Source organism: Xiphias gladius, chromosome 12 (genome assembly GCF_016859285.1).
Source record: "Xiphias gladius isolate SHS-SW01 ecotype Sanya breed wild chromosome 12, ASM1685928v1, whole genome shotgun sequence".
Taxonomy (NCBI): domain Eukaryota; kingdom Metazoa; phylum Chordata; class Actinopteri; order Istiophoriformes; family Xiphiidae; genus Xiphias; species Xiphias gladius.
Genome location: NC_053411.1, coordinates 6564578 through 6578537, shown reverse-complemented (window position 1 = coordinate 6578537; position 13960 = coordinate 6564578). Strand labels below are relative to the sequence as shown.

The 13960-nt window shown below is 41.6% G+C and overlaps 1 protein-coding gene across 1 annotated transcript in view; it reads right to left on the bottom strand.

Moving 5' to 3' along the window:
• Positions 1 to 292: 292 nt before the first annotated feature.
• mark2b (MAP/microtubule affinity-regulating kinase 2b) overlaps positions 293 to 13960 on the bottom strand; it is a 56441-nt gene continuing 42773 nt past the window's right edge. The window contains 5 exon segments of the mRNA XM_040141247.1: positions 293 to 2417; positions 3120 to 3229; positions 3979 to 4017; positions 7707 to 7733; positions 11022 to 11288. Of these exon segments, the coding sequence (XP_039997181.1) occupies positions 2068 to 2417; positions 3120 to 3229; positions 3979 to 4017; positions 7707 to 7733; positions 11022 to 11288 (793 nt within the window). The 3' untranslated portion in view covers positions 293 to 2067.

The following is a 13960-nucleotide window of genomic DNA, read 5'->3' as shown; positions in this document are numbered from 1 at the left end:
AGCTATTCTGGACCGATTAGGCCTTTTAAAAAAACAAAAACAAAAAAAACAAAACAAAAAAAAACAGAAACAAAAAATAAAATTGGCCAAAAAATTAAAGAGCAGTAGTCGTCACCACCACCATCATCATCATCATTAAATACATCAATAACTCCTGCACTTTGGGGGGTTTTGTGTTTAATCCGATTCACTACGAGCTGTGTTTGGATGTTAAATGCGTGCGTGTGTGTGTGTGTGTGTGTGTGTGTGTGTGTGTGTGTGTGTGTGTGTGTGTGTGTGTGTGTGTGTGTTAAAGGTGCACTACACCAAAAAAAGGCAGCAATGATGTGATCCAACATGACCCTCCCCCCTCCCCCCAAAAAAATCCTAATCTGTACAAACCCAAAATTTTTCAACGACACAAAAATATATTATCAAATCAAAAGTAGAAGAAGAAAATACTCCACCATTCGCTGTTGCCCTCGATTCTTTTCTGTTTTTTTTCTTCTTTCCCAGTGATCTTTTATAATTAACTCACACACACACATACTGTTTTGTTACTTACTCCAATGACACCTGTGTTGTGTGTTTGCTCTTTGGGAACCTGTGTAGCAGAGAGGCTGATGGGGGAAGCAAAGAAAAAAAAAAAAAAAAAAAAAAAAGGACGAGAAATGTGTCGGTTCAGGGTTGACATTCTGGATATGAAGGCGTGATGCCAACTGAATCGATACCAACATTAAAAAAAAGGGAAAAAAAAATGTTATTCGAGCATTTATGTGCTGATGTATGCAACAAAAACAAACCCCAAATTTAAGTCTTCAAAGAAAGGCAACGTAAAATTCCAACAACCTCGTCCATGAGCTGTCCTTCCCTCCCCAGGTTCCGATATGTCCCTCTTTTCCAGTGCACAACTCTTTTTAAAAGCCATAAAATAAGAAGAAAGTAAATTTAAAAAATTATAACAACGGACTTAAATTTACAGCCCGTACGATCAATGTTGACATCAAGTCTAATTGGCCTCCTCGGACTCGATGGCGGGATAGAAATTAAAAATGAGGAAGAAAAAGGGAGTGACAAGGTGAAAAGATGGATGTGTTTGTGCTGAGTTCAGTTTGAAATTAGAGGGAGAGAGGGAGGTGAAGAGTGTGTGTGCGTGTGTGTGTGAGGGGAGGAGGGAGGTGGTGGAAGGATGGATCAAAAGTTCATTTCAGGGCGGGAGGGGAGGTCTGGGCGGGCAGGTGGAGGGTGGAGAGGGTCCTTTAACCAACGACAGCAGAGTTCGTCCATCCAAAATCCATCTGTAGGTGTGTGTGTGTGTGTGTGTGTGTGTGTGTGTGTGTGTGTGTGTGTGTATGTATGTGTGTGTGTGATAGTGGGCTTCAGCAGCCAAAGTCCTGGCTCAGTTGGAGTCCGTTCAGTTTTGGAGGACAGTCAAAACAAATTCAATCAAAACTCCTTTGAGTTTTCCAGCAAAATAAGGCTCCAAACTTTCTGTCAATCATTCAGAGATTCAGAGAGAAAATAGAAAGTTTCTTTCAGCATTCCTCCGCTCTCTTTGTGCTCCATCCAACCCCCATTTCCACCCGGTTTCCCCCCTACCCAAAGAGACCTGTGCAGCAGAACCGTGCAGAGAAATGGAATAAATAGCAGGAAGAAGTGACAGGAGTGGTCAAAGTGATCAAAGTGTGACTCCTAAAAAACAGAGAGCAGATCGGACATGCAGAAGAGTGGAACGTCTAAGTAGAACGTGACAAAAAACCCCAGCAGGGAGAGAGAAGACCTCGGTCTGTAAGAACTTCACAACTCAGAGGAATCAGCTCAGAGTTTCTAATCGCAGGGCCTCAAGAACTTAAGGAACAAAACTTCTAGAAAAACGTTTTCTAGTCTCAGAGAACCAATAGCCCTACTTCAGACCTTTGTCCAGATAACAACTTTGTTATTTTCAAAGTGATCCCACCCTTTAGCTTACCTCCCGACCTCCACAGCGTCCCCACCCAACCTACAGTATCATCTTCTTCCTCACTATCATCCCCTTCACCCTCCCTCCTTCACCCTGTAATCTCATCTCTCCTCACTGCTCCTCCGCGCTCACAGTTTGAGCTCGTTGGCAATCTTTGAGGCAATGTTCTTGAAGGCGATGGACGTGCCCGAGATCCGCTTGAAGCGCACGCCGTTGAGGGAGAGCCGCGGCAGCTTGCACACCTCCATCTCCCACTGGACGAAGTCGTCGCGCGCCGGGTTGCCCGAAACGCACAGCAGCATGTAGCGCTCGCGCAGCTCGTACTCGCAGCTGTTGGAGTCGAGCACCTTGCGGATCTCACGCATCATCTCCATGGGCTCCATGGACGACGTGGTCTTCATGGACCAGGTGAAGCGCAGCGAGCGTGGCTTGGCCGAGTCCTTCTGGCTGGCAATGGCCGGAGGGGTGCCAGTGCCACCTGGAGGGGAGGAGGAGAAAGGTCAAAGAGTGGTGGTGGGGGGGGTGAGCAACAGACAGGAGACAAGAAAGTGAGGAGGGAAAAGATGGGCGGGGAGAAAACAGCAGAGAGGCCAGATGTGCAGGCAGACAGGAAAAACGAGAAAAACAGGTAAAGGACTCAGATCATGGCTTCACCGTACTTGGATTAAGTATAATTGAATTAGGAAGTTAAGCTTTAAAAAACTTTCGGTGATGATCAGTTTCAGGACACTGGGCCTTCAACTAATAAATGCTGTCACTGATAATGAACTGGTTTAAAGAGTGCTCCAGTGATTTAGTATCATGCTTCCATAAAGATCAGGGACTTGTGAGAGACTTGGATTTTTTTTTTTTTTTAAAACAGGAAATAAAAGTGAAGCAGCAGAGGCTGAGGTATTCACTTTACTTTAGACCTTAGCGTGGGACAAAGTCCAAAAACACTGGATCCTTCGAATGTTTAGTTTTGACTGACAACTTCAGAGAGGTATTCATTTAACTACGTTTGTTATTAGGGTTGTGGTTTGCATCGGTGTTGAACTCAGCCGCATTATCTTGAGAGGTGTTTCTAATCTTTTGGTCATTTTGCCCGAAGTCTAGGATGTCGGTATTAAAAGAGTGTTAACAAAATACCGAAAGTGACTCTTTTGTTTATCCTACAAAACAGAAACAAAACTCAACCTACCAGTGTTACCAGATCCTGGTGAAGAGTTGTTCTCATCGTTGTTGGAAGAGGAGGAGAGAACGCCACCGGATGTCTTTTCTGACTTGTCCACTGTACTGCTCAGCATAGACCTGAATGAAGGGGTGGGAGGGTGGAGGAGGAGGAGAGAGGTGGAGGGGGACCGCAGGAGAAAATAAAGAAAGGATGGATTAAAAAGGAGATGAAAGAAGAGGGTAGGAAAAGTGAAGGAGAGGGAGGGGTGGGGAAAAGGAAGGGCGAGGGTGGAAGAGAACGGGAAAGAGGGAAGACGAAATCAGCAAAGGGGTGAAAAAGGAAAAGTGTGAGAATTATTTTAAAAAGTAGAGACAAAAAGGGGGGAAGGAAAGGAGAGGAAGGATTGAGAGGAAGGGAGATGATGAGGTTGTGAAAATGAATGAAGACAAAAAGCAAATTTTTTTTAAGTACCCCCGTGTGTGTTTGCGCGTGCACGTCTCAGATCACAGATGTGTTTGAATTTGTGTGTGTTTGTGAGATATAGTGTATTTCGTGTGTACTTGCACACAAACACACATTTGGGTACTTGGATTTTGATTCCCCCTCACACTCACACACCACCATGCAGGTCAACCTATACACCATCACTCTAAGTCTCTGAGATGCTACCATTCACTGCTAATCTCCTGTCCCCTGATTGGTTAAGCCGTCATCACCATCACCAACCAATTATACATCCCAGCTCAGCCCTCCCTCTCCCAGACATTCACGACAAGCTCTGAGATCATCTACTGATTGGCTGCAGTCTACTGATTGGCAGGCGGTTTTGGTAGAGCCTGGGGGTTTGTAGGGTTTTTTCGGTTTTTCAGGCTGTTCTGTATCTCACCTGCTCCCCTCATCCCGACCCTCTCCCTCATACGGACTCCTCGAGAAAAATCAACACAAGTTTAGTCTTTTTTGAGAGCTGGGCGCAACATATGGACTCATAAACAGATAGCAAATCAACTGGCTGAACACAGTCCCACTGCTCGCCATGCCCGACCGTACGCTCCAATCCGACAACTTAAAGCCTTAATGCGACATATATCTCATTCCACTCCAACTGCTCAAATGTAAGTCCAGGGCCACCTGAGGACGTCACAGCCAACAATGCATTCGCTATGGCAGCTGCTTAAGGTCCCAATGCCAGTCCACTCTGTGCATCCGCTCCACCACTAAGCAGACGACATGAGTGTTGAATGCTTTGAAAAGATTAATGAAGAACAGGATTGAGCTGGACCAGCTATTCTGAAATCCATTACTAATATTAACATAGTTTATGTGTGATGTCCCTCCTAAGTTTTTAGAAACTACTAGTTTTATATAGTTTTGCTACTTTCAAATTTAGTGAATTCCAATTTAAGTGCTCACTAAATTGGGTTGCACCATTCAAATGTAAGGAATGTCTCCGCGACAAACAATGTCAGTTATGTGTTAATTAGTTGCCAGGAAACATCTGCAGCGTCATCAAATCAAAAGCAATCAACTATGTAAACTATGTAGCATCTCAAGCTATAACATGTTTCAGAGGTAGTAGTATTTATGTGGGTTACAGTTAGACATCTGATTATGCTAACCTAACTGACATTATTTGATCATTTGGTCTAATGTTATTAGCATCGCGTTTTATCATTTGTACACTGTTATTTTAAGGCAATGTAATTTAAACCATTAGTTAAATAGGTCACGTATTAGCAAGCTAACATTATTTTTGGCAGTTAACTTAGGCATCTAAAGAACAGTTACACCTGCCAGTGTAAATATTTCATAACAACTATTCTCTACTAATCTAACAACTAGTTTGTGTGATGCAACCTGTTTTCATTTAATGATCCGTAAAGCTCCACTTAGCAACGCTAACTTGAAACTTACAAAGAGCTGGTGCAACCAGCTCCAGGATTGATCGGAAAAAGGTAATGGACGTTGTAGAATGGCCTCAACTGAAATGTAACCAGTTTGGAGTAGTTTACAAAATGAGCTGTTTCAAATTAAACGGAAGGTTTGGGCGAGAACACGAGAGCTCAAAATGCAATGGTTCATTTTGGAGTAGAATTAAAGTATTCCCAACAGGCTGAAACAGAATGGAATGGCTTGGAATGAAATGGGATGTATTCCAACAAAATGCAATGTTGGGAACAAAATGTGAAATGGAACATTTTGGACCAGGATGGAATGGTTTGGAACAGAATGGTCAGCATGGTGAGGGCAGGTTCTGTGGTTAAAGCACTTCATTAAAACCTGTATTAGTAACACTGAACCTACACACAGGCTTTTTAACACAATCACAATCTCTCACACACACACACACACACACACACACACACACACACACACACACACACACACTTCCTGAAAACCTAACAGACATTGTTTTAACAGCATTACTTTATTACTGTAACTGCAGCCTGTGTAACACAAATGTAAAACATACACAAATATTCTCTCTCATACCAGCCGACATGACACAAGAAACTGAAGGGAGAAAAACCAAAACGATGACGAAACGCAAAGACAGACAACAGCAAAACAGATGCAGACATTGGATGGAAAGTGACACACACGACAAATTCAGCAGTTTATGGTTTAAATTCATTTTGTTGAGGGAAAATGTATCATTCCTGTTTTGCCCCATTTTAAAAATTAACCAAAAGTATAATGCACAATACCTCCTGCAACAGAAACATGGTTAAAATTAAAGAAAATGGGAGATGACAATTGGGAGAAGTGGAAGTAAGTTTTAACAAGGCTTTCTTAAATAATGAAAAACAGGTAAATTGGTGAATAATGTAAAATTAAATCCTTTATCCAATTTTGCATGCCCAGCTAAAAACGAAGGGATGCAAAATGGCTCCCACAAGGGGGGCACTGTAACATCAAGCAAAACAAAGGACTGATAAGCTTTTTATTTGATCCCAAATGTACATAACATGCAGTCCACTTTATAACGTTCGTTATAAATATATGCATCAATTCTTTTACTCAGCAGTGTAATGACCTATCTGCCTCATATTTCTAAACAAATATTTTAAAACAGATTATTTTTCTCTCATCTGTAATATTTCAGACCACTGTTATATTAAAATACTATTACAACTTCCAACCACCAGGTGGAGCAATGGTCCAGATTAAAGAAAATTGCTCTACCTGCTGGTAAAATTAGACAACACAGTCTAAAGCAATTGTGTTTGAGTGTGTGTGTGTGTGTGTGTGTGTGTGTGTGTGTGTGTGTGTGTACGTGTGTGTGAGAGAAGCATGTGGTTGGGAAAATGTGTGTTCAGCCTGCACATATTTAACTTTAAAATGTGTCAACATGTGTTGACCATCTATAGTGCAGATATCTACAAGGAGGAAAGTCTGTGTCTTTATGTAAATGTCTGGGTGTCTCAGTGCAAACGTACATATATCTGTATGGAGTGTCGTGTGTGTGTGTGTTCACAGCATAAAGGTCTTTTCCAGCCAGAGTAGGTCAAAGCCATCCAGTTCTGTTGCTGCTGTTGCTGTTAGAGAGTCAGTGCCATAGTGAGAACAGAGCGATGAAAGAAAGGAGGAGAAAGGAGTGCAGCCTCCAGAAAAGAGTGTAGCCTATAAAACACTGAAGCCCCGTCCCTCCTGGGTCCTCTCCTCCTCTTTACCATCATCCACAACTACAGCAATGGACTTATTACACGCCACACTACCCTTCCAGAGGTATCCACAGAAGCTTTCACAATAAAAAACTAAAAAAACAACTCGATCTCTACGGCTAAGGAAATTTCCATTTCAATTGTAGTGACCAAACTGATGAAAGCAGAAAGGAGCGATGGATGATGGTTTGGTAGGTGGCGTTAGCAGGAATAATGGTTAGCAACATTAAACACTCCTGGGTGAAGTTACACAACTAGGTTGAGACGAAAACAGCTGATCATAACTACTTAAACGCAGACATCTCCCATCCCTGTGTTTCTTTTCTCTCTTATATGCTTACGAAAATTAAAAAATTAATATAGGAGATTGGTCAATGGGATGACATCAGGCTGAACAGAAGGACAACATTACCTGCATCTGAAACTAAGAAAAGGACAGGGTTAAGAGCAGGGAGGGAGTAGTTTGATCTATCGCACCATTAGAACTCGACCTAAATGTGGGGCACTACAAGGGGGATACTAGCTCAGACACACTCTACCTGCTAGACGAATGGAAAAAGCAGGGGTGGGGATGAGGAAGAGGTGGGTGGGAGGGACGATGGAGGGACGAAGAGGAAGAGGGTTGAGGTGTTATTGTGCCACATGATGATGGAGTGAGTGAGTTAAATGCGTGAGTGGGTGAGGGGGAAGTTAGTAAAAAATATAAAATAAAAATGGGCCAAAACACGGCACTCAAAACCAGAAGGCTCAAAAAAGGGGCTAACCACAGAAAAAAAAAAGGAGCAGAAAAGATAAGGCTCAAGGCACAAAAGGAAGATTTCAACAAAAAGCTGCACAAAACACCAAAAGGGGAGGAAATATATATATATATATATATGTAAAATATATATGAAGAAGAGAATATACGTATGTATATCAAGGGGTTATATTTAACGTTGGGGATGTTGCCTACCTTCTCGGAAACCTGAACGAGAGATTTCTACAAAAACAAAAGAGGGATAAAGAAAGAAAGAGAAAAAAACGTATGTATAAAACGTATATATTTATGACTTTCCTGTAAAAGACAAGGTGCCCTCTGAGTAGCAAACTTTAAAGCAAACTGTTGGAAATAAAAGTCCAACATGAACCAGGCTCACTTTGGATTGAAGCAGCAAGCACAAAGCAACAATAAAAATGAACAACAAAGAAAGAAAATCAGTGTTCCTGCTGTCCACGTTCAGCCTCTGTGTGTTTAAACGTGGAAATTAGTGTCAATGTGTGAACATTGTTAAATGCACACCAGAACACCTTAGGGGGATTTAATAGGCTCTGTGGGAAAATTCCATTAACAGACCCCCCCCCGCCAAAAACATGAAATGAAGCGCTCCTTCACATACAGAGCATTCCTGGGTGATCTGAAAAGAAGTGTTAAAAAATAAGAGGTAAAAAAAAAAAAAAAAAAGTTCAAAAGTGATTTAAATAAATAAATAAATAAAGACAGAAAACAACCTCTTATACACAAAGACACATTTCAAATGTTGAGCAACAACTTCATCTTGAACACACACACACACACACACACACACACACACACACACACACACACACACACACACACACACACACACACACACACGTATATGGAGGGCAGAGCAACATCACTCTCCAGACCAAGCGAAAAAGTGTAGTGGTAAGGGGTTATATGATATGTCAATAAAACACACAGCTTCAGTATATACATGTTTTTATGTGTGTTTGGTCAAAATGTACAAATGCAACACAAGCGCTCTGTCTCCACCACCTCTACTTCCTACCAGCATGCCAGGTTGACTTTGTCTGTGTGTGTGTGTGTCTGTGTGTGTGTGTGTGTGTGTGTGTGTGTGTGTGTGTGTGTGTGTGTGTGTGTGTGTGCGTGCGTGCGTGTGTGTGTGCATGTGTGTCAAAGTGTCCCCACTAGCAGTATTTATAGTTGAGGGAAAAGTGATATCTCCGGTGTAACCATGGATACTGCCGCCACAGAGTTACAGTATCTCTGAGTGGGAGGCCTGGAGAGTGGTTGTGTCTATACCTCCCCCTCTACCACACAAACGCACGCACGCACGCACGCACACACACACACACACACACACACACACACACACACTTTATACCAACACCCATGATGCAGGCAAGACACTTCATCATTCTCAATTCCTTTCTTTTTTTATTCTAACTAAATCACCAAAAATACAACTGCACACTCCCTTTCTCACACACATTTCAACACTTGTATTCAAAATGAATCTCCAGAGCTGGTTGGTGACACAGGAGTGTAGATGAAAATCTCAACCTTACCTTCTTTCTCAGCTTTTCATCCTTTCATTGCTCACTTGGACCTTCTTGCTCGTTCCTGCCACCTTTAAACCCCCCTACTTCCTGTCACGTCCTCTCCTCCACACATTTCAATCTGACTGCAGCTTCTGATATTAAAATGCCTCACTGCTCCTCTTCTTGTCTCTTCTGCACCCTTGTCCTTCTTTCTCATTCTGACTCAGCTATGTACAGACCTAATCAGCCTTCACACATGATTTGGGTCAAACACTGACAATTATTTACTAAATGAATGATATCTTAAGTACATGCCTATGAATTTATTTTCTCTGGCCTTGTTATCTGACATAGTTCACCATTTTCCTTTGTAAGAATCTGCCTGTAATTTTCCTATTTGTAATAAATCATATTTTAGCGGCAGTGAATTTTAAATGATAAGGCAGGTGATAGTCTATATTTTTAGTAGTCAAAAACATGCCATGAAAAGATCGAAAACAGTAATAAATCTTATAATCTTTTCCTGTGTCACAGAGCTCTATTGTCATCCAATAACTATTAAAAACACATCAGCGAGCCACACCATTGCCGTGTGACATGTTCCTTTATTACTATGAACATCGGCACCATAATTTATTTCGAGTCAGCCCCATATACAACCATCCTGCTGCCATTAATACTAAAGCACCATTGGGTATTAATCCACAGCTAAAAATAGTCCCTGAAAATGTACTATTTACACCTGTGTGAGTAACATTTGCCACCTACTACAGTTCCCAGCTGTTGTATATTATTTTACCTTTTTTTAAAATCAAACTATTTACTTATGACCTATTTATTCATACTTTTTGTAGGTACAAACATGGCTGAATGCCATTGACAGAGTAGGGAAGTCAAAGTATTGAGAGTCTGACTAATGCATAATTTGATGTAGATCTTTTTATAGATTTAAAAAAAAAATGGGAATAAAAATATAGAAAAACATCAGCTTGATCCTTTAATCATTGAAACCCACATTTCCAATAATATTACCACCTATAATGAATACATTTGCAGTAGAATTATTTAACATATTTCCTCACTGCAAATCTTATGGTGTACTTAAGGGTTACTTGGGCATGATGTATCATGTATCACATTCAATTAAAACTAATTCCAATATTTACTTGTCAAAAGCCAAAATAAACTAAAATAAAACAAAATAAACTTGTCACAAGACACTGTAGTCAAAGACTTGGTACATACTATAATAGTCAGGCTTTTCTCTCCCATACTTGCCTTCCACTTTTATAACCACAATGTACTCTCTCACCTAACTATTTACAAAAGTAGTTGTATCACTGCTAGAAAACTGACTTCACTTCCAGAGAAAATTAACAAAAAACATAAACAAACAACTTCAGCTTGAGAGTAGTTTAACTGCTGCAACCTGCACTATAAGAGTGAGATGAAAACTGGGCCAGACGTGGAACCAAAACCAAAATTACTCCTCAGTCACCACAGCTCCAAACAAAATTATAGAGAAGACACAGCTGTTCCCTTCCTCTCCCTTTCTACTCCCAGCAGAGTTACAGATCAGCAGGAGTTTAGTGATAGGGATGAGATGAGATCAACCCCTTTAAGAAATACTCTGAAAACCAGTGATGACATGGACATACAGTACAACATTCCTGAGAGGAAATGGGCACATGAAATGACTTGTAATGTAAACCTAGTCATTTTCTGGTTCAAACTGAAACCTCAATACTTAGAAAAAGCTTCAAACTGTACTTAAGCTACGAATTCGCTGGATAATAAATAGAACAGTTGTTATAACAACTGCTCTGCATTTACAAAACTACAAAGTTGCTTCTTCCGCCCCATATCCTCTCCTGTTTTCCTACTTCCTTTCTCTGCTCTCACACTGTAACCAGAAAGTACAATCTTAACTATTCCCCCTTCCCATTTTCCCACGATCCTGCCTCTCTTTTCCGCCACCCACCTGCGTACAAACTTGGATGTGAACTTGCTGAAAATCCCTGTGGCGCCGTGTGTCCTCCGGGCCTGGCTGTTGCCGTGTGACAGTGATGGGGACGCAGGCCCACCGGGGTAGGCGGAGCCTTGCTGGTCCCGGGCACCTCTTTGCTGGCCAGCGTGGAACGTGCTGCGGATGCCCACTCCTCTGGAGAAGTTGGTACGGTCTGACACGGCAGCACTGCTGATATTGTGGGCAGATGGGGAGGCACCGGGCGCCCGCTGAGGTGGGGCACTATGGGGGAGAATGGGGAGAGAGAGGGGAGGAAAATGGAGGAAGGGTGGGATGGTGAAGAAAAAGTGAATCGGGAGTATAAGAAGAGCATAGAGGTGCAAGTGGTGAAGAAGAAAGAGGTGCGGAAAGATTGGAGGGATAAGAGGTTGGAAGGTGTGATACAGGAAGAGACAGAGAGGAGGAGGTGCAAATGAAGAAGAATTCAGGGTGACAGAGATGGGACAGGAGAGAAGGGAAAGTGAGAAATAAAAAAAGCACGACAGAGGAAGGATGGGGAGGATGAAATCAAAAGGGAAAGAAGACAAGAGATGGATGGACAAAGTGAGGTGTCGTAGATCATGCAAAGGAAGAGAAATAGAAAGAAAGAAGAAAGGCATAATAAGAGGGGACGGGAGTGAAGAGGAGGGGTGTGGGAGAAGAACACACAGTTAGACAAACACTAATAGAAGAAAATCACTTCCTTCCGAGGTTCTACTTACCTCCGTGTAAGGTCACACAAGTATCTATGTCTGTTCACATCTGCTCACCCTGATGTTTCATATAATCCCTGAAGTCCGCCAACTCAATATTTAGGTCCACATCAGTTCAGTGACACTTGCACAAACACAGGCGCACGTACACACACTTAATCCTCTTTGCCTTGGCCGCAGAGCAAAACATTAAAAACCTCCAGCTCTCTCTCTCATACACACATAGACACACAAACACTTGCACACTGTAACTATTCATTCAGCTAAAAGCTTGCATTTGCTTCGGAAGCACGCGTACATGCATCTCCAATGCCAGTGTGTGGCACGAGCACACCTGCAGCAGATGGTAATCACAACCAACAGACACGGCAAAAGCACAAGCACAAAGTGCTCACAAAGAGAGACAAGACAGGCGAATGAGTGGATTGAGCAGAGAAATGAATACACAAGGGAATTCACTATAGAGGGCTCTAAGGGACTGGGGACATGCAGGTGCACGATATATTTACTCTACAGGTGGTCAACACTGTCATCGCAGGGTGAAATTTAATAGAGAAGCTGTTATTTCCAAGTTTAAGTAGGTACGTAAATGCCAATGAGTTAACAGTATTTTCCCTAAAAAAAGTTATTCCTCTCTCTCTTTCCCACTCAAATCTCTCATTTTAGACGAGTCACACAGCCACTTACATAAGTTTTGTTTAAATGTCACATTAGAAACTGCCATCTGCCATTCAATCTAATTCTCTATATAACTCTATATGATTTAATTTTTATTTTTTTTGTAAACCATGTAAACTATCAGAAGCAGGGACTGGAACACCTAAACATTTTTATCGTCTTTGTAAAACCTGCCTCAAGTGGAAGCTTTTTTATTTTTATGTCAATGGCATATTACATGTTCAGGCTTCTTTTAAGTTCACATCTTGTAAAATGTGTTTTATCAAACAGTTAAATAATTATATAAGCATTTCTTGTAAAAGAGAAATCTGTAAAAACTTGTCTTGTATTTAAAGCAGTTTATTTAATGCAGCAGTGACCAGAACTGCTGGGATAACACATCTGAAGGAGCAGATAGTAGTGGTGTGAGTGAATGACTGGGGGGGGGGGGAGGTCCTGTGCAGACTTCTAATACACTCAACACTTAAAGAAAAACAAAACACAAGAAGAGGCTTTTCAGATAAGTCTCCGGTGTAGATGTGTTTGACGAAAAGGTTAAGCATTTCTGAATTCAGTGTGGTTCTGCTCAAATTGTCCACTACGGATGACAGGCGCCTACACGCACAAACACACACAAATTTAGAGCTTGTCTATGAATACAGATGTAAAGAAAGAAAGGCTGGATCAGGCTGATTAGTGGGGACCAGTGTGATATACTATAGTTATGAAAATGATTGTTGATTAGGAAGAACTACATATTGCTAAAATGAAGAGAGCTGCAATATTTTCCAATTTGCCTCAACATAAATATATTTTCATTGTCACTTACAGATCAAAGGAAAAGAATACTGATAGACTGGAAGCATCTAGAGAAGGTGTGTATACGGTTGTATGTTATGAGGTAGATGCACGCTGATGTGTATTTATGGCACAGCTAGGTCATTTTTATGCTGGGCACACTTGATTTGCCTACAGTAGACCGCATCTCTACTTTATACATATGTGGAGCTGCCTGTGTGCAGCATTGCTTGCTTCATTACAGCACATGAATACTGGTGCATTAAAACAAGTTGTTAAAAGAAATTTAAATTCATGGGTCGGTATTTGAGAAGTTGTTCAGAAGGGTATTTGTGGACAGTTGGATAAAATAGGAATGAATGGGACTTAAGGACACAGACTATGTTCTGAGAAAAGGTGCCTATTCTTCACTCAGGGTGCAGTCTGTGTGTTGGAGCAGTACCTTCTCTCCAGTGTTCCCATCCAGGTTCTGAACAGCCCAAGCTCACTGCTGAACGACGCATGCAACAGAACAAGACTTCAACATAGAGCAGACAAAACCACATACAGCCAGAGGGACACCTTGACATTTGCCCTGCTGGAATAGTAGCCTGACATTTGTGGTTTTTTTTTTTTTTTTTTCAGTAGACAACTGTCATAAAAGGGGGTGGAGGTCTCTGTCTGAGCAAGTGGCATATCAGGTCAGCCTCAGATAGTATTTAAGGTAGCTGAGGAACATGTCCAAAGACCTTTCACCCTGTATTTTGA